General features: G+C 42.9%; 1 protein-coding gene across 4 annotated transcripts in view; it reads left to right on the plus strand.

Annotated features, from left to right (window-relative positions):
• ARHGEF28 (Rho guanine nucleotide exchange factor 28) overlaps positions 1–21,655 on the plus strand; it is a 346,228-nt gene that overhangs the window by 204,683 nt on the left and 119,890 nt on the right. Inside the window, exon 1 of one of the 4 annotated variants that reach the window (XM_068248445.1) lies at positions 7,845–8,081. The exons of the other annotated variants lie outside the window; for them this stretch is intronic. Within the exon in view, the coding sequence (XP_068104546.1) occupies positions 7,997–8,081 (85 nt within the window). The 5' untranslated portion in view covers positions 7,845–7,996. Of the gene's footprint in view, positions 1–7,844; positions 8,082–21,655 lie in introns of those variants that run through there. 4 annotated transcript variants of the gene reach the window in all.

Consider the following 21,655-nt stretch of genomic DNA (forward strand, 5'->3'; position numbering starts at 1 on the left):
GTTGGCGCTTTATAAATAAATAATAATAATAATAATTTGTAGGTCATTGGCTACTCACAGTCAGGATGCTGCTTGCCAGTTCTGCTTCCTCTCATACACAATTATAAGTCCGGACAGTGATGGATTCCTATGGGCTCTTTCACATCTAGAACACAGGCAGGAGCCATTCTCCTGCACGCGTTATATGCCCTGCGGCGTGTCGTCGGGATGCTGCGGTGCAATGTGATCAGCAGCAGTCGTAATTAATTCAACTCGACGGAAAAATGCTGGCTCCCGAAGAAAAGCTCCTGGGTGCATTGAATCGAAACGCAGCGTCGGGTGTGAAAGGTAAATTGAAAGTCTATGGACTTTCATTTTACCTTGGTTAACGCAAAGTTTCGACTTTGCGTTAAACCGCAGAAAACGATCTTTGGTGTGAAAGAGGCCTAAAAGAAATGAGCCAGAAAGAGGGAAGGAACGAAGAGAGAGAAAAAAAAATACAGCCAAGAGTGGACCTTCCCCCACCCCCCAAAAAACGATGTATGTGTGTGTTTATGGGAGGGTGAAAGAAGAAACAGGTGCAAAAGAGATTGTATGGAGAAACTGTCATTTTTTTTCGGACAAGAAAAAATAAAATTATTTTCTCTAATCTTTATGTTAACTCAGGCAGGCGGGTATCTTGCCCTAGGCGCAGTTTGTTGAATTCTTAAAAAGGTGGCAAAATTTGGATAGGGAATGGCAGTTTAGGCGTCAAAACCTGATCTTTAGGTGCCAAAACTGGACAGGGAAGGGCAGTTTAGGCGCCAAAACCTGACCTTGCTCCAGGCGCAACTTGGTCTAGAACCGTCCCTGATCGGGCCCAATATCTCTTTCCAGAGTAGCACATAATTGTACTTCAGCAGCACCTCCCACTAAGAAATAAAATATGCTTCTCGTCAATTACCAAAATAGGAAGTGGATAAGGTATGGTAGGGCATACATGCCAGCTGATATAGTCAAAATATAAACTGTATACAAACTAAATATACTTAAAGTAACCATTTTATTAAATAAAGATTGCACTAGTAGCATGAATACAAAAATCTAAAAATACATGGGATGACCACCTCGACATGCAACCACAATGCACACACATCACCACAACTGCAGCCAGTGGCCATATTGCACACAAAACCACCACAGTTAAAGTAGTATGGTTGCTTGAAGCAGTTCATATCACTGTATATTGCTACAAGAAAAGAGTTCACAACTTGCTAACAAACTATTAGGTGGAACTTGGACTCTTCAGTATAACACGCCAAAGGATTGACTGATTCAATTGTAATTCAAATACATTCACCAGCGAGATGAAAACAAGACAGCAAGGCGTGTAGCAGTACGGCACGATAGCAACAGTGCAGTTTTTTATTTTATCCAACCATAATCGTCTGTTGTATCCCTGCATTCACTTCAGTTGGCAGGGTGACGAAGATCCAGCATCATGTGAAGGAGATCCAGGTGTTGTATCTGGAGTTGATGTGACGTCCATTGCACGATGCACTTTGTGCAGTGAGGCAGTTGGATCGCGGGTCAGTGCAGTGGCCACCTGAGAGTCGTGGGCGGCATGCCAGGCTGGTGACGAAACCCTCTTACAAACCTGTGTATGTATGCTGGGCTGCATGGTGTCCCATTCGGGTATCCGCTCCTCAACAGCAATATGGCAAAAGTACATTAAGAAAATTACATTTAGACTTTTTTTCTAGCCAAGTTCTTGATCAATGCCATTTCTGCTGTTCATTCTGATTGCTCCCAATTCTAGTGCTGGTTCCTCTGCACAGCCTCTCCTAAACAGGGCTGTGGAGTTGGTAGAAAAATCATCCAATTCCATCTCCGACTCCTCAGTTTATGAAACCTCTGACTCTGGGTACCCCAAATTACTCACTCTTGGATGATTTTTTGTACCCACTCCATAGCCTTGCGAGGGCTGTGGAGTTGGAGTCATAGTCAGACTCCTCAGTGTATGAAACCTCCGACTCCAGGTACCCAAAATTGCTCTGACTCCAACTCCTTGACTCCGACTCCACAGCCCTGGCTCTGAAAATCTGTTCTGTCTCTGTGGTGTACCACCACATCCCGAGGTTTGTCAGGCATAACTGTCACACCCTGTGCCCTTTACCAGGCCAAAATTAAAAACCTGTGGAAAAGCCAAATTTGTACAGCATGTCCTGAAATCTCTTCGTAATTACAGAATGATGTAAATTGTATACAGAGTAAGGGTGATCTCTTCTTATTTCTTCTACTATGCTAACTGTATGAAACACGCCATTGCCATGCAGCAATGGGAGGGCCGGCACAGGCTGAATACAGAAGTGCTACTGTAGGCCTCTCTAATTTGAACAGTAATTGAAGTGAAAGAAGGAATGTTAACAGGCTCAAATATCATAGCCGTCTAAATTTGACATTTAAACTGAGCCACGATCGAGCTTCTCTGCTGTCGACTGAAGAAAAGGAAAACAGAGAAAAAAGCTGGTTCTCAGGAGCTAAAATATTATGGAAGGTTTTCAGTATTGGGATTATAATTCATTATCATAGGCTGTATGGCTCTCCTCGGACCTCTTGAAGAGATGTGAGACTTTGTCAGCTATGAATCAGTCGGTGGTGCAGAGAGAGGTCTTAGCAGAACACTTGTGTGCAGAGAGTTGTTCAGGGATACAGTGTAAGAATGGCGGGCTTGTTGTAAATCACTCACTGGCTCCTTTTATGCCGGCCTGCAAGGTTACTCTGCTACTTTAAAGGTGCCAAGCTTGTTAAAGCTGTGACAGTCCCTGCCTAATACCAGGGCACTGGGCAAAAATGCAGAACGTACATGTCTTCACGCTTGCTTTATTATAGTGACCAATAAACAAAAGAGCAGGAGCGCTCTGTAGCGTGATAACCTTTAATAAGCTAAAAATGTGCAATACAAATGCACTTACTATGTGATGGTAAAATCAAGCATCAAGCCCTTAAAACAGCATCCAACCGGGGTGGGGGGTGACCTGGGAACTGCTGTGGCCAGTGGCAGTTGGGATCCAGTCAGAGGAAGGATCGTGGGTCCCTGTCCTGGAGTTACTGTGTGCCAGTGACGTCACAACGCATTTCGGCGTGTCCATGTCTTCGTCAGGTCTGGACCTGGCCATGGCAGTTCCCAGGTTGCACTTCATTGGACGCTGTTCTAAGTGCTCTCAAGCTGAGATATATGCTTGATTTTTTCCATCACGCAGTTAAGTGCGTTTGTATTGAGCAGTTTTTAACTTATTAAAGGCTATTGCACTGTGGTGCACTCCTCCTCTTTTGTTTGTCTTTTACAAGTCTGCCATACAGCCGATCATCGAGGAGCTGCTAGAGTGTGATACAGAGTTGATCACCTGCTGGTCCACCGGTTTGAGCAGTGCAAGATTTCCTATCGATCTGTTGTTTATCATTGTAACCAAATACTATCATCCCCAAATAGCATCTCTGAAGATCATTTTCAGGACCAGCGAGAGAGCATTTTATTTGGAAGAGTGGATTACAACAATCACACTGATAACACAGGAATACTCTCACCTGAAGAGAGAGTCAGATACTTGATGTGCAGCTTTGCATTGCAGTTTTATGTTCTGACTGCTGCCTAAAGTGTTGTTGTATTATTATTGTTTTATATAGAGCTGACCTCTTCCGCAGTGTATATAGTCTTGTCACTAATTAACCCTCAGAGGAGCTCCCTACTAATCCTTACCATAGTCAGTCGTTGTATGGATGGAAGAAACAAGCTGATGACACCCTCCCCCCGGTCTCCCCCCAAGTTTAATTAAGGTCCCCCAGAGCCCCGTTAAGATGCATAGGACTCGCGTAACATGCCCCCGAATCATGGAGAACAAGCAGTGGGGATGGAGATGACAGGACACAGGAGAGAGCACACCAGTCGGACAGGTGAGTGCGCTTCCCTTGCAACAAAGCAGGGCCCGGTGGACCACTTAGGAGGAGACAGGGCTGTCAGCTGGCTGTTCTTTTGCCCTTGCCGTCCCTGATGCTAAAGGCCACCGATCAGTCACGGCAACCCCGTCTCCTTTCGAACAAGATCTTTCATCCAGTATGATCAATAATTTCAATTAATCAAGAATAATCAATAATATGCAAATAATTCTAAGTTGGCTCATAACTATGCAAATGTTGCTGCAAATCTATGCAGCTTAAAATGGACCAGTCAAATGCTTTCACTGCAAGATTTAGTCCATTTTACAATACATTTTCATAACTAGCATAATTCTGTATCATAATAATTACATTCTTAGGGCCCTTTTTCACTTACAGCGTTGCATCGTGTCGCAGTAATCTCTTCTGCCGCAGCTCATCACAATGGCCATTATAGTGGAGATCTGGGCAAGACGTTTAATAAACACAATTCGAACATAGCTGGCCCTGGTGTGTGGCTTAATAGTTGGCTGTCTGAGGGTTAAAGAGAAAAAGGTCCATGTTTACTTCAAAGTGCAGCGCAAGCCAAAATACTTAGATACCTGTGGACCTATGTATGGGTTCATTCACACTACAAGAGCTTTTCTAAGCGCTTTGTAAATTTAAAAGCTCTTGCTAATGTTCTCCTATGTGTGTGTTCACACTGGAGTGATGTGATTTTGCAAAAATCCCCCGTAGCATTGCATTAGCAAGAGTCTTCAAATCACAAGCACTTAAAAAGCTCTTGTAGTGTGAATCAGCCCTCAGGGCTGGAACCCACTAGAACGATTATTTGAGCGTTTAGGGCTCATTCACATTGCATTCCAGTCGCGTTAGCGTTTGCCCTGGGGTTTTTTTGTCACAATTTTTTTTTTAATTCCCTGCTCTTGGGTGGGTGTTCCGCTTTTGTGAAAAGCGCTTTCCTAAGCACATTTCTTGAGCAATTTTTCTATTTACTCCCTGATGCAAGTGAACTCTTTGTCCCGGAAAAGAATAAAAACAATGTATTTATTCTTTAAAACGCGAACGAAATCGGCCCACAAAGCGATTTTGTGAACGTTTAGTGCCTCAAAAATCGTACAGACACTGCTTCGCAGACCGCAAAGTGGGCGCAATGTGCTGATATGAACCTTCTCATAGAGAGTCATTGCACAAGCATTTTGGGGGCTTGATTTTGAAAATCACTTGCGCTCGTAAAAAGGGCAAAAACGTCCCTAGTGTGAACGAGCCCTTAGGGAGGTTTTCAAAACGCTGGCGATTTTCTCTAAACGCTCAGCTGCGGAGCAGTGCTTTTCAGGGCTGCTAGATTTGGGCGCAGCCAGCACCGCCATAGACTATAATGGGAATCAGTCTATAGCGGCACTCAGTGAGTAACGTCGGCTCCGTCAGAAGACAGAGCCGAAGTTGCTTAAAAACAGAATAATTCGGCCTCCAGCAATCGCTGGAAGCTGAATTATTTCATTCCCCCACTATCCATGTCGGCCTGGAGGGGGAATAGTAATTAAATCGGCCCGGACTTGTGCAGAAGCAGGATCAGACTTATAGCGCTGTATCCTGCGCCCAAGTCTACCGGCGCCGATTTCAAATGTACTCCTCAGCTGATAATTGATGGGCCAAATTCCACTGGAGCGATTGCGATTACCAAAATCGCAAATGCAGGACATGCAGCATTTTTGAGCGTTAGCGTTTCTGCAATGTAAAGTATATAAACGCTGACGTAATTGCTCATGAATCGCTATGCAGGGCGATTTGCTAGTCATTTTTAAATTAATGCACACTGTAAAAAAATAAAAATTAATTAAAAGGACCAATCAGAATTAAAAGCGCTAATCGCCACACAATCGCTGGTAAAGAGATTACACTTTTTAAAATCGCTACCAAAATTGCCAGAAACCGCTCATGAAATCGCTTAAAGGGAACCTGTACTGAGTAAAAATATTTAAAATAAACACATGAGGTAACTTCAAATGAGCATTCCATAGTTACCTTGCCATCAGTTCCTCTCAGAAGCTCACCATTTTCTTCTGACCCTTCCAGTTCTGACAATATTTTGTCAGATCTGAAATATATCAGTTGCTGTCAGTAAAATATCAGTTGCTGTCAGTTATAGCTGAGAGGACAACTGATGTACCAGGTAATGTCCATGTTTCCCTATGGCTCAAGTGGGCGATGTTACAGTTTAACTGTGTGCTGACCAGGAAGCTGTTAGGGAGTAATGGCCATTTTCAAAATGGAGGACGGAAAATTCCATTGATCACAGTGAACAAACAGGACACGGGACAGGAGAAAAACACTGAGGAGTAGACTACATGGAAGGTAAGTATGACTTGTGTATGCTTATTTTGACTTTTCATTTTCAGTTCCGGTTTTCTTTAAGAAACGCTCATTAAAATTGCGAGTGATTTGTAGTGGGTTCCAGGCCTTACTGAGACTTCCTCCCTAGCAGACTAGGGGTTACTTGACAAGAAACGAGGAGGCATGTTGGAGCATACCGGGGTTTTGACTCTTCATCTTTCTAAAACCACAGCAAAATTCTTTTTGGTCTGAGCGTGAAGTTTATTTCTAGCCTGGGATTCTTGGAAGTCAGTGTAAAGGTAACCATTAGGCCCGGTTCACATTAGCGGTCTGGTGAGCGGATCCGGTCTCCGCTTCACCGGATCCGGATGGCTCAGTCCGTGGCCCGGTTCACATAATGAAAACTGATCTGATCATTCACTTGGTATTGTGCAGTTCCGAGCTCATCTTCTCATGCGTGTCTTCTACAGCCGTACAGTGTAATGTATTGCCTAAATGATTGTCATGTCCATCCAGGAAAAAGCACCTGCGATCATTGAATCTAATTACTTGGAAGCAGCCCATTGATTTTACACAAACTTTAAATTCCATTGTGTTTTCCGCATGCAGAAAAACGCTAACGGACAACTGTAGTGCAAATGTGGCCCCCTAGACTGTGACAACATGGTTAGGTTTCCTGACATGATGGCTGGGCTCACAGTGGGAGTTGCGTTTTATTCCCTGTAACAGCAGAAATGCAACAAAACAAAGAGTGATTGCCACGCCACACATTATATGCGCATTGCGCCACATACAGTGAAGCATACAGTCAATGAAAAATATGTTGCACTGTTATGCTGGGAATACACAATGCAACTTCCCATCCGATCGACAGGACTTTGGCTATTATTTCCGACATGTCCGATCTGTTTCTGATGGAGAAAGGGATCGATTTTGCTAAGTTATCATTGGAAAAATCGATCCCTTTATTGAGTGCAAGCAGTTTGGACATACACATGGTGCAACTTCTATCCGATCACCTGTCGATTTGGACATGAAATTGCATTGCATTACATTTGTCATTCACGTTTTGTGGCAACAGACTGCATGCAGTGCATTGGTATTTCCGCAACCCACTATACCGCAATTCACCTGCCACACTATGAACATGACATAGGTGGTGCATTACAATATGGCCATTGTTCACCACTGTGAACCTAGCCTATGTCTATACCGGGCATCCTGGAATACCATTGTCATTTTGCGTTTCTTGTGCCTCAATCAGCACTTTTATATGTTGTAATATGAATTGGTCTGCACCGCAGTGTTAAATGAAAAGGCTAGACTATGAGCCTAGCAGCAATCTCAGCTGCGGTCAGTGCAGGCTGCGCTCTCCTCTGTGTAATCACTCTCCTCTGTTTACTTACAACTATGCTTCCCAAACTCCAGCCTGTGTTTAGCTGCTTTCCACCAGCATGGAATTCAGAAAGGTAAGTTAATGATTCACTGGCACCAACTGACCTCTGAAATAGCAGTGAAGCGATGCCCCTCCGGTTTTGGTGCGTGTTTTCTCCACGTTCCCTCATCTGATTTAATATTTACAGGCTGATCTGTCTACATGCCTGAGCCCCTGAAGAGAGCAAACGTTTACAGGCTGTCCCTCCCCTGGGCAGACGGCAGGGCAATCTGATCCAGCTCTGTTCATTCCTCTACTTTACACATCATCCGTCGCTCTGAGACCAGCTTTGGGGTCCTCTGGAGCAAGACCCCGCTTACGTTTCCTCCCAGCATGGACTCCGACTCTGATTCTCCGTTTAACTACTCCTGGCCTTCCTTTCCCAAAATGAGGATCCACAGAAGAGAAAACACACAAGGTAGAAAATACCAGAGTAACTTTGTAACTCTCTAACCTTCTTTCTGTTGATTGTGTTAGTGCTTTGGCTGTAGTTGTATTTTCTAATGTGTAGGACAAACAATAGGCAGGCTGTTTGATGCTGCGAGATTCTGTGGCAGAGCTGGTACTGCAGGTGGTCCTGCCCTCTTAAGGTACCCATACTTTTATAGATTTCCAGCAGATTCAACTATCAGATTCCTATCAGATGCCTGTCAGGTTGAATCTAACAGGAATCTGTCTGATGTGTGCCACACACTAGGAACAGATTTCCAATAGATTTCAGTGTGAAATCTATTAAAAATCTTTAAAAAAAATCCATTGAAATGCAGTGTTGCACGATTTGATCCAATGCAACGCTATGGGCCATTGATCTGCCGCCAGCAGCCAATCAACCTAGATTTTCCATCCTGACTGATCAAGTATGTAGATCGAATTTGGCCCTAAATCAAGCCGTATATTGATGCCAGATGAGTGTATGGGTACCTTTACATATTACAGCCTGATTTACACGTGATCTCACATAAGGTACAGCAGTGTTCTCCCCAGAATTATTTTCCAGCCGGGTGGCATGAAATAGTAGCCGGGTGGCATGAAAAAGCAGCCGGGTGGGTAGAGATGAAAATGCAGGGCAACTCTGCTTACAGCATAGGAGGTGGTGAGGAGGTGAGCCAATGACAGCCGGGTGGTCACCAAATCTAGCCGGGTGGAGCACCCGGCTAAAAGAGCCTGGGGAGAACACTGGTACAGTGTTAAGAACGCAATTCTTACTTCAGATACGAGAGAGTGATCAGTTTGACAATCAAACCTGTCATCGATTGGATATAGAAAAAAGCTAGTGAACACTCGTATGCTTTTTTTTTTGTTTCCAAATTCCATTCAGATTACCGATTACATTTCGGAATTGGATAGCGATTGAAAATGAATGGAAAGGACACAAGTGCGGAATGATAGCTGGTATTTTGATTGATATTTTTCAGCATGCTTGTACTGCTTCCTATCGAGAAAGAGATCGATTTTGAGCCAGGATTGATCGCCGGCAGTCAGTAGGATGTGTGTGTGTGTGTGTGTGTGTGTGTGTGTGTGTGTGTGTGTGTATGTGTATATATATATATATATATTATGTGTATATTTTTTGTATCCGATCATTTTGTCGATAGGAAATAGGATCTGAAGTGAAAATTGCATGGTGTGTACCCCGCTTTAAAGACACTGAAACAGAAAAAAATTGATATAATGAATTGGTTGTGTAGTATGGATAATTACTAGAACATTAGTAGCAAAGAAAATATTCTCATATTTTTATTTTCAGTTATATAGTGTTTCTTATAACATTGCATCATTCTCTAATATTTGCAGTTTACACGTTACACTTTTTACAGAGCAGGCTAGTGAACTATTGACCTGTCCTCTGCAGAGAAAAATAAAATACAGTGACTGACAATTGAGATAACAAGCTTCAGTAGACAGAGCTCTCTGCGACTTTGAAAGTTGTGGAGCTCAATGGCTCTTTTGCATAGCTAACAATTGGAGTTTCTTAACTCTCCCTGTACTGGAAACAATGTTAGACTCCTATCTCTGCTGCTAATGTTTTATTTCTCAGCTGTACTACACATACAAATCATGATTATATCATCATTTTTTTTAGCTTCAGTGTCGCTTTAAAGGCCAACTGAGCGAAGAGGGATATGGAAGCTGCCATATTTGTATGCTTTTAAACAATACCAGTTGCCTGGCTCTCCTGCTGATCTTTCATGCGTCAGTATTGTCTGAATCAAACACAAGCATGCAGAAAAATGCAGTCAAACAACCGATCCGCATGCTTGTTCAGGGACTATGGCTAAAAGGAGGCAGACAATTAGCAGGACAGCCAGTCAATGTGTATTGTTTGGAAGGAAATAAATATGGCAGCCTCCATATCCCTCTACCTTCAGTTGGCCTTTAATCTGGAAAGCATCATTTGATGCAACTCTCACGAGAGGAATTGGAGTTTTCATTTTACAAGAAAGTTTCATTGTTTGCCTGTAGGTTGCATGTTGTGGGTCACTGTTCCAAGTGTGCTTTTAACCTCCCTGGCGTTCTGGACGAGCTAGGGTCATCCAGAGACGCTGGAGGTCACCTCTCAGGCCCCGCTGGGCCGATTTGAATAATTTTTTTTTACGCAGCAAGCACTTTGCTTGCTGCATGTCCTACCTGATCGCCGCTACCTGCCGCGATACAGGGGCTCTTCAAAACACCCCCTCCCCCAAGACCCCGTGCGCTGCCTGGCCAATCAGTGCAGAACGGTATTTCCGGAAGGGTAATTGCGCCGGCAGCGATCGGAGGGCAGCGAGGGACGCCGCAGGGAAGGGGGAATCATGTAGCTAGCGCTAGGCTAGCTACATGATATAAAAAAAAAAAAATCTGCAAAAAACGTTCCCAGGGCCGCGGGAATCAGAACGAAATCAGAAAATAGTTAAGATGTGACTGTATATTTTGTGGTATCAATCAAAGATTTAATTTGTAGTCAAATTTGGTTGCACTCCAGAAAAAAAAACTAGTTGTGGGGAAGTGTTTTACATAAGTTACGGTACATAGAAATATAAACATGTGCTGCCAACTTTTGCTACCTATAGACATACGGTAAGTTGACTGGTTTATACCTATAGTTATTAATCTCTCGTTTGTAGCGACAGTCACTAACTGGAAGACTCTATTAAAGATTCGGCTCCATCACCAATTACATCCAGAGCTTCCTGCTCCCTACTTATTCCCTCCACCACCACAACTAACACCAAGGACCGCGAAATCACGAAAAATGTAAAATTTAAAATACATGGAAACCCATAAATAAAAAGTACATTTCTCCCCTGCTATGTTGCTGGCACGTATGGTAGGTTGAAGAAATCTGACAGAAGTGACAGGTTTTGGACTTGTCCATCTCCTCAGAGTTTCCTTTATTTTCAAAACCACTTAGTGGACAGCAGTTGTTCAGTCCAACTGCCAGAATAGTGTGCAAACAGGTGGGGAGGCGGCCTTCATCTTTGTATAGATCCTTTCCAGGAAATGCTTTTGTAAAGAATAAATAAATACCCCATGACGAGATAAACTAGACAGAAACCTGTCAGTTCCGTCATATTTTTACTAACTACTGTAAGTGTCAGCAACATAGGAGAAAAGCAATTTATAGCTCAATTTACTCTGGGAGAAACCAGCGTCTTATTTTTATGTGTTTACATGTATTTTAAAATTTACATTTTTTTGCGATAGTGGAAGGACAACTGTAGTAAGAGGGATATGGAGGCTGCCATATTTATTTCCTTTTTAGCAATACCAGGTGCCTGGATGTTCTGCTGATCCTCTGCCTCTAATTCTTTTAGCCATAGACCCTTCACAAGCATGGGCAAATCAGATCGGACCAGATTGGCTGCATGATATTTCCCTTGCAAAAACAATTGCAGTCTTCTCGCTGACAGGCGCACTGCTGGCAGGCAATTTACTATACAATAGGGGCACACCTGGTTATCTATGGGAGGGAGGCTGCTAGTACTGGAAGAACATCTGGCTATCTATGCTGGGTTGGTAGAGATGACCAGTGAGACAGTAGCAATTCCACTTTGCATGCAAATGTAATGCATAGGCAGGAGGGTGATCAAGGTGGCAGCTGAAACAGCTGATAACTATTTCACACAAAAAGAATGCTTGTTTGCAGCAGGTATGGACAGGAAGTGCAAAGGCTCTGTGCTTACTAGACATGTGCTGTGCATGCAAGCCAACTGTATACCTGTCCCCTTCCTGTAAATGACCAATCACAGTGAGAGGTGGGGAGTGTTCATGCACACATGTGCACAAGACCAACACATTATGTGAACGCTCTCATAGGCCATCTATGGCCCAGTACCTCCAAGGAAACACCAGAAGGCGTTGGTACATTCACTGGTGCATCCTACTATATAAAATGGCGAGGTGGGCCCGATTCAGCCCGCGAGCCTTGAGTTAGACACCTGTGATCTGTGCAAAGATGTCAGTCAGCTTCATACTCCTTTCCATACTACTCTGGCAGTTGGACTGAGCAACTGAAGTTTAGTAAATGCTTTTAGAAATAAAGAAAACTGAGAATCCCTCATAAATAGATGGACTAGTCCAAAACCTGACAAATCTGTCAGATTTTTAGGACCTACTATAAGTGACAGCGACATAGGAAAAAAGTAATTTATAGTGCCTTTTACTGTGGGCGAAATGTACACTTATATGTGTATATTTTACAATTTTTCGCTATGAATGTCCTTTAAAGCTTGGTACACATTTTAGTTTATAGTCGCCCAAAAGGATTGTTCCTGTTCCTGTAAGAGGCTACAATGGACCAAAAAGCCCTCTTACTAAAATGCTATGGAAAACAAAAGTTTGCTTTGTTAAAACAGAAAGTATTTGCAGTAATTCAGGTTGGAGTGAGCTCCGAGTAGCAATGCACTGGGAGACACCTCAGAGCTCACTCCTGCCTGAATTGTTGCAAATACTTTCTGTTTTATGAAAGCAAACTTTTGTTTTACAAAAATATGTTACTGTATTTTACTCCATTGATTAGGGAAATTAATAAAAAAACACACACACAAAAGAACCCCATGAAAAATGCACAGAAAAACCCCAAACACATACAAAAACTCTGCAAAAAATAACTCACCGGGCCCATTTCCACTAGCCGCCGTGCGTCCTGCGAGACGCGCGGCACCACTTCCTTCCCGCGTGAGGACGCAGCCGAATCCCGGAAGACGTGCCATGCACAGCTATGGGATTCGCTGCCTCCCGCATGGAAAAAATGCTGCAATGCCAGCAGAATTGCAATGACAAGCGATTCGGACGGCGGCAGCAGCAGCATTATCTACTATGGCAGAGTTTCCCATCGCGATTTGCTTGCGGGGAAACTTTGTGGAAACGGGCCCACAGTGCAGAAAACGCATGGTTTACTCCAGGCCTGAGGCTTTGCCAGGGTGGGAGGAGGCTACCTCTCTAATGTTAAAAGTTCTGGGCATAGCTCTGTGCCTTGGTACGGGACTGTTTTCTTACAGCTAGAGGGGACACAACTGGGACACAAACCTCAAAAACATTTGCGTGTCCCCTTTCAAAACCATTCACTAACAACCATTCACTCACAATCATGTTCTAGTGACAGGTGACAGGGTCATGGAGAACAGGAAGGAACTGAAAATAACCCAGGCAGGTATACACACTGCTATACAAACTAGCCAGGTTCTACCTCTCCCAGCAAAACCAAAATAAACATAAATGTGTGTAGATGAGGAATAAATCGTGTGGTTTTTGTTTTCATTTGTGCATGTGAAGGTTCTAAATGAATGTGTTCTATGCTGTCCTTTTGATATACCTAAAACAGGACACTGTAATCAAACCAGATGCTGATCATTACTACATCAGGCCCTGCGGCAGCTGCGCGCTAAAGAGTTAATTGGTGGCTTGCTCCTGCAGAGATATAATTATGTGAAATGTAGCCATACAATACTCAGGATATCTCTGCAGCCATTGTATACTCCATCTTCATTATGGTTTCACATGTAAAATCTGCTCTGATTAATTGGGAGTAATGCAATGAACATGAGATCCGTGCTTTATATAATCTCCTGTTTCCAGGCACTGCGTGTGCCGCAGACAGCCAGCGGAGCAGGGGATTCTGGGATGTGGGGGAGGCGGCTCACAATTAGGCCAGGTTGGTAAAACTCTGCCAGATGTTTCGTGGATGTTTCCCAGTTTATGGGCTTGCGTCATGCGTTTGATTGCAGTTCCTGTGACAGACTTCACATGTACTTCCTATCTAGTAAATACACAGAGCCCAGTCACAAATTCCTGCTTCTCCTCGTCATCTTTCCTCCTTTGTACAACAAAAAATATATACAAAGAAAAACATGACTGCCCCGAGAAGGGATTTAGCGAACTCCTCTTACAGCTCTTGGTGTATGAGGTCATCTCCTGGTCACATTACAACCTCATTTCAATTTTAGAAAAAGTACACTTCAGTCTTGGGGAAAACAGCAGCCACAAGCTGGAAATTAAGTCAAAATAAGCATACACAGGTCATACTTTATCTCCTGTGTAGCCTACTACTCAAATGTATCCTCCCCCCTAACAGGTAACAGATTTATTTATTAAACAGCTCCCTTCCCTTTTCACTAGTCCTGCAAAATAGAATTATGCAATATGTCAAATATTTTTTTATAAAAGTTTACAAATTTGGCTCTAAACAGAAGTGGTTAAGGGACTGCCACTGCATCTTTTTTATGTACAAATTATAGGCTGACAATTACCTCTTTTGACCCTTTTACAGGAGGGGTGCCAAGCAGCAACTCTATCTTGTACATGTGTACGGGGTTGGGTCAAGCATTTTAACTAAGACTAGGTACATCTGTTCATTGACAATCGGCCAAGGCAGCCATTAAGGGTTGTCTTAGCGGGATATCTACAGTGTGTACAGGAGTTCCCAAACATCACCTACAGGTCCAGCATACTGCATATTTAATGACAATGGTGCCCAACCCCTGAGAATATTGTTGTCCTCTACACCCTGCCCACTGGAAGCCGCTCCATCGTGTGTCACATGTTGTCACACCTCCATAGCAACTGTCAGCCAAGGAATCAAGTCCTAATCATTTAGGCACACAGTACTCGTGTTTGTATCTGTTGGTTGTTCTCTCAGTAGTTTGCATGTATCCTGTCTTCTAAGTGTCCATAATAGTGTCATATAGCTCAGCTCTGCGGCTTTTGGTATTGTCAGTGGGCATCTTGAATTTACTTCCAGGGAGAAGCCACAGAGAAATCCCATAACTGCTGCATTTAAACTGAACCTTAAAGAGAACCTGTACTGAGTAAAATTAATTAAAATAAACACACGAGGTAACTTCAAATGAACATTACATAGTTACTTTGCCATCAGTTCCTCTCAGAAGCTCACCATTTTCTTCTGACAATTATCCATTCCAGTTCTGACAACATTTTGTCAGAACTGAAATATATCAGTTGCTGTCAGTTATATATCGGTTGCTGTCAGTTACAGCTGAGAGGAGAACTGATGTGTCCATGTTTCCCTATGGCTCAAGTGGGCAATATTACAGTTTAACTGTGTGCTGACCAGGAAGCTGTTATGGGGTAATGGCCATTTTCAATATGGAGGACGGAAAATTCATTGATCGCAGTGGACAAACAGGGAGCGGGAGAGGAGAAAGAGATTGAGGAGTAGACTACATGGGAGGGAAGTATGACTTGTGTATGGTTATTTTGACTTTTAATTTTCAGTTCAGGTTTTCTTTAAGTGAAAATAAACTTCAACTGCATCTGAGTTGTTTCCTTAAAATTCACTGTGGTAATGTACAGAATCAAAACTAGGAAAAAAGTTCTCTGTCCAAATATTTATGGACCTAATTGTATGAGATAATGTGTAGTACCAATGGTAAATGAAACATTTAGTTACATAGAAATATATATTTTTATATTTTATATCACATTGCCTTTTTGAGTTTCCATTGCCTTTTTTTACACTACCGTGGCAAGAAGACAAGATATGACCACAAGATTGTGGGCAGCACGGTGGCGTAGTGGTTAGCTCTCTCGCCTTGCAGCGCTGGGTCCCCGGTTCGAATCCCAGCCAGGGCACTATCTGCAAAGAGTTCGTATGTTCTCTCCGTGTCTGCGTGGGTTTCCTCCGGGCACTACGGTTTCCTCCCACATTCCAAAAACATACGGATTAGTTAATTGGCTCCATCTAAAAATTGGCCCTAGACTACAGTACTTACACTACATAATATAGACATATGACAATGGTAGGGATTAGATTGTGAGCTCCTTTGAGGGACAGTTAGTGACATATATACACTGTACAGCGCTGCGTTATATGTCGGCGCTATATAAATACTAAATAATAATAATAATAGAAATAAGTCTCATTTTTTCCAGATGAATGGCTTCATTTTTAAGAATGCATTAGACTGTTACAGCTCCTATTTAGAATCCATACTTTGCCCTGTTAAGCTGAAAAAGAAACAAAGTAAATGACCCTTTGAACTTTCCTGCATTAACCACTCTGCGTCTTCCTAACGCCCATCGGTGCCCGCAGAGTGGCTCCCCCAGGGCCGCCTAAGCCACAATTAGTCAAGTCCTGGGGAGGAGATTAGCGGGGATTGTGCGTGGATGTGCGTGCATTCCTTGCTAACAGTATGCCAGCGGCGATCGTCACTGGCAGACTGTATAGAAAAGAAACTGCAGTTTATTTACTTTGTATATCGCTTTGATCTACTGCAGCTCTGTATTGGGGACAGCCCTGTCACTTGGCTGTCCCCTGTAGCCCGACTCTCTACGCGTTCTCTCATAGGCTGATGCCTATGAGAGAGGATCGCCCTGATTGGGCCTCGGGGGGGGGGGGGGGGGCAGGGGATAGAAAAAAAATAGTCAAATTTATTTAAAAAACAAAACAAAAAAAGCAAATAAATTGATAAAAAAAAAAAAAGCCTGCAGCAGTGATCAAATGCCACCAACAGAAAGCACTGTTGGTGGCAACAAAAGGAGGAAAATTTCATTTGTGTGCTAAGTTGTATGGCTCTGCAGCGAGCTGTTAAAGCTGCAGTGTACTAAATTGTAAAAAATTAGCCTGGTCACTAGGGGGGGGGGGGGGGTGTAAGCCTGTGATCCTGAAGTGGTTAAAACCTTATCTGCCTATTCCCTGACAGACAATAGCCATTTAGCTTCTATTTACTTTTCGGGAACCTCAACTACATTCCACTAGCTGTTCAACATACTCTTTTGCATAGATAACCGCTCAAATTATTTTTAACTATTGCTGCACTGAAAAACAAAAAGGGACTTCAAACTAATTCTTAGTAGGACTAGTACTCTCTGTACCCATGTTTATCTCATGTCAACTGCAACTTCAGGTACGGTTTAAGATGTTTGAAGGCATAAGCTTTGTATACATTTTTGTTCCTTTATTGATAGAAATGATTGTTATAATTTCAAGTGAAAGTGTGGTATGCGCTCAAGAGATCCCCAGTGTTTGCTGCCTCCCCTTCAGCAAACTGCTAAGCTCATGAGATTGCTGCTGTAGTTCTGCAGAAAAACGTTCTTTATTTATTATAGTGCTGACGTCTTCCTCAGCACGTCACAGAATCTATAGCTGTTTCACTAAATGTCCTTCAGAGGAGCTCACAATCTAATTTCTATCATAGACCTAGTCAAAGGTAGACATAGGCCTGTGCAGCTGAACAGGGGCCCCATGTCAGGGTTGGGTTATCCTCTACAGTCTTTTCTGTGGATTTCTCTCTCTTCCCATGTGGCTATTTCTTCCTCCTTGTATCACTACCTACCATGTGATTGTCTCTCCCTCTCTCACCAACAACCCCCCTACCTATTGACATTATTTAGATCCCCACATGATCTGTTATGACCACACCCACTCGCAAGGGGCCCCCTACATTTATTCTGCTCAGGGGTTCACTGTTGGCTTTGTCCACCACTGGTCCTAGTCTAATTTCCCATCATAGCCAGAGGGTTGATCTTCTTGCATTGCATGCATTGTGTGGGCACCAGGTGACTTGGCTACACTTTATTCTCCCGTAACTCCTGTTTTCTAAAATAATTTTAAGTATGCACTGCCTGGTTTTGTAGCAGATAGTGCTGGGACTGTTTGTACAGTTCTTGGGGTTGTTAAACATTAAACTGTGTCCACGCTGCAGGGGGTATTGGCTTTCTTGTGAACTTGCACATTTTAATTTAGAACCTCTCCATTCTTTTTCATTTGCTGGAAAGTATACAGACTTAATGTCTGTTACGTTCCATTGCCAGGCAGCAACTATATTAAAGGTACAGATTCCACAACATGTAGCACAAACATAGCAGAGCTAAACTACGCTACACACGCATTATTTGATAATTATGTCCTCCAGTGATTATACTTGCAGGATGTTCAGTTCATCTGATGAAACCCAGATGGAATTAAAAGGATGAGTGCTTTTTAAAGTAAATATGCTAAATCAAAACAGAATTGAACAAGATTGCAGTCATCAAGTATACCTGATTTTGTATCCTTGACCGTCACTCTCCCTCCCCCTGATCCCGCAAACCTCTGTTTTGCTCATTGTCATGTGTTAAGGTGCATACACACCTCTGATTTCATGGTCGATTGTCGTTCAAACTGGATGTTTGAACAATTTGTCATTCAAACAACAAGTAGTTCTAACGTCTTGTACACACAGACCGACAAAACGGCTGACATGCTAATGTCAGCTAATTTACATGTCGTTTAACTTGTCAATGGACTGGATAGAACAATGGAACAGATCAAACAACTGATCAAAAGACATTATGTTTGAATGCAGGGCTGTGGAGTCGGTACAAAAATCTTCCGACTCTTCCGTTTATGAAACCTCCGACTCCAACGCCAAGTACCCAAGATGGCTCCGACTCCTCGACTCTGACTCCTTAGTCTACCGTAATACCTACCAGGGCTGTAAATTTTGTACAAAAATCATCCAACTCTCGACTCAGACTCCTCAGTTTATAAAATCACTGACTCCGGGTACCCAAAATTGCTCCGACTCCACAGCCCTGTTTAAATGGCCATTACTTGTACGAACGACTCCTGGTCATTTGTACACACATACGGACCTAACTGTTGTTTGAACGACAGTTGGTCCAATGGATCCCCGGGCGGATCAGTCAAATCTGCTGCTATCATTCAAAAAGATCGTGCCTATACGCGTCAAACTTTCATTTAAATGACTGGTTTGAAAGACGGGTCGTTAGGGAAAAATCAGACGTGTGTACACACCTTTAGGGCTGGAACCCACAGGAGCGCTTTTGGCAGCGTTTTGGCAGCACTGCGATACGCTAGCAGTTTGCCAAAACGCTGGGCTAATGTTAATGAATGGGGCAACTTCCACAGGAGCGTTTGCGTTTCTCAGAAACGCAAACGCAGGACGTGCAGCATTTTGGGAGCGTTAGCGCTTCAATGTAAAGTATTGAACCGCTAGCGGAAACGCTCAGCAAAACCTAAACTGAGCGGTTTTGCTAGCGTTTTGCGGTTCAGCACACTGTAACAAAATGAAAAATAATTCACAGGACCAATCAGGATAAAAACGCAAAACGCAAAACGCTAGGCACCCGCTGGGGAAAATAATACAATGTTGCAAAACACGACCAAAAACGCGCATGAATCCGCTTGCAAACCGCTCAGACAAAACGCTAGCGGTTGCGTTTTGCGTTTGCGGTTTTCAGTGGGTTCCAGGCCTTATAGTATTTCTTGCTTATCTGAATTGTATCTCTGAGATCTGTGATCTGCTTATTAGGTCTAGTTGCTTTGATCTGTAATACACCATTTTCCTGACATTTCTTAGCCGTGCTAATGCCATACCTGCCCAAAATTCTACCCCCCACACCATTGGGCTGCATGGAAGGGTTTTTATGAAGCAGGGCAGCTGTCAGGCCACCAGGCACCCTCAAAGCAATGGGTAAAGTACTTATACTAACCTCCTGGTGAAGGGGTAAGCATGTGAATAGCAGGCAGCCCGAGGACTTGCAAATCCTTTCAGCCGGCCAAAATCACTTATCTTTTATAATCATATTTTTGGATCAGGTAGAAATGGGGCCTAGAGTAACATACTAAAGTGAACCCCCCAAAAAATGAAAATAAATTGATGAAATAAACACATAGGCCTCAATTCACTAAACTTTATCAAACACTTTATCAAACATTTGATAATTTACCTCATGGGTAAAATCTAATTTTCAATTCACTAAGGTGTTATAGATTTATTAAACGTTTTAGCAAAACATTCAATAAATATATAACACCTTTAGTGATTTTAAAATTAAACTTTACCCATGAGGTAAATTATCAAATGTTTGATAAAGTGTTTGATAAAGCTTAGTGAATTGAGGCCATAAAGAGAAAAACACCGCTCACCACACCACCAAATCAATCAAGAGCAGGGCAAGGCTCAGCCAAACCAGCAGTGACGAAAGAACGGAAGCCCGCTCAACCGAAGGATTTAAAAGTCCAATCTTTATTCTGAAAAGGTTCTGGATAGAGGCTGATATCCCTTTATCCAAGATCTTGTAAGAATAAGGGCACATTTCTACTAGTGGGATGATTATATGCAATGATCGCATCACATCCAGTCGCGGGTGCTTCCAAAAGTCCAGATGCGGCTTCCTATTAGCGCTAAGGGAAATTGGTTGCGAACTCCGAGAATCTGCAACATGCATCAGATTATTTTCCCAAGTCGCATCGCGAATGAGAATTCAGTCAATGGAAACTACTCCATTGACTTGCTTTGGTTTCAGTTCGGATGCAGTACGATCATGGCATTGCGGCTAGTGGAAATGGGCCCTAAAGACTGTTTTTTTAAATCCATCAGTTGAGGGCTTCACTTCCATCGCTACTGTTGAGATAAACAGTTGTCCATACAGAAGTAATCCTAAATAGGTCTGTTGTGATCCTCACTGGTAGTTGAGCTGGAGACCACTACTTCCAGGGTACAGATGAGGCATGACAATATGAAGCAAGCAGTGTTTATTGAAACAAAAGTGTAATGCAGGCAAAAGTGTGATCAGCCGGCACAGTAAACCTCCTCAAACACATCAAACAATGATATATAATAATGTCAGCGAAATACCTACAAGCACAGCAAAGTACAATACTAATTAATAATGGCCAAGAATTTATACATGTATGCATGGATTTTACAGCACCAAATGAGTTTAAAGATATAGTCAGCTCTGGATCAAAATTAGGCCATAAAACAAACCACAAGTCAAAAGCTGGTGTATCAAGACTAATGCTGGGAATACACGATTACATTTTCAGTCGATTTACTGTCCGATCTTATTTTTGATCGATTTTACGATTTATTTTCTTATTTTTTCTTATCAATTTCTACTCACTTCAATGAGAAACCGATCAGAAAAACTGTTGAAAATCAGATTGGACATGTCGAAAATTATCTATCGAGCCATCTATCTGTCGAAAAAAACGTATGGTGTATTCTCAGCATAAGAGTTTAGGCAGCGAGCAGGAAGCGGAGGCTTTGTACTAACTGACGCTCCACCACAGTCTGCACAGTCTAAGGGCTCACTAATCGTAAATCACCGCAATTGGCGGCAGTGAGACTGCCATGTAGTTTGCACTGCGCTGGCACCTTAAAATGCGCTAACCCAGTGTGTGTCGTCAACCCCCCCCCCCCCCCCCCCCGGGCTCTTTTAGCTAGGGGCTCCACCCATCTAATTTTGGTGAGCACTCAGCTACCATCAGCTCTCCTCCTCATCCTCCTGCCCCTTATGCTGTAACCAGAGTCCTTCATCCCCCCGTCGAGCCCCACCCAGATACTTTTTCATGCCACCCGGCTGAATAATAATTCTGGGGAGAACACTGTAGCCCTTCGGCGATTAGCGGGAAACCAGTTTAGTGAATGTAAGTAAAATAATACATAAAACAGATAAATCAGAAATGGCTGAGAAATTACACTGCCTATAAAAATATCCCACATTAACACAACCATTTGTTTGATTCTAGGTTGGCTATGAGGT

This window comes from Hyperolius riggenbachi, chromosome 1 (genome assembly GCF_040937935.1).
Source record: "Hyperolius riggenbachi isolate aHypRig1 chromosome 1, aHypRig1.pri, whole genome shotgun sequence".
Lineage (NCBI taxonomy): Eukaryota > Metazoa > Chordata > Amphibia > Anura > Hyperoliidae > Hyperolius > Hyperolius riggenbachi.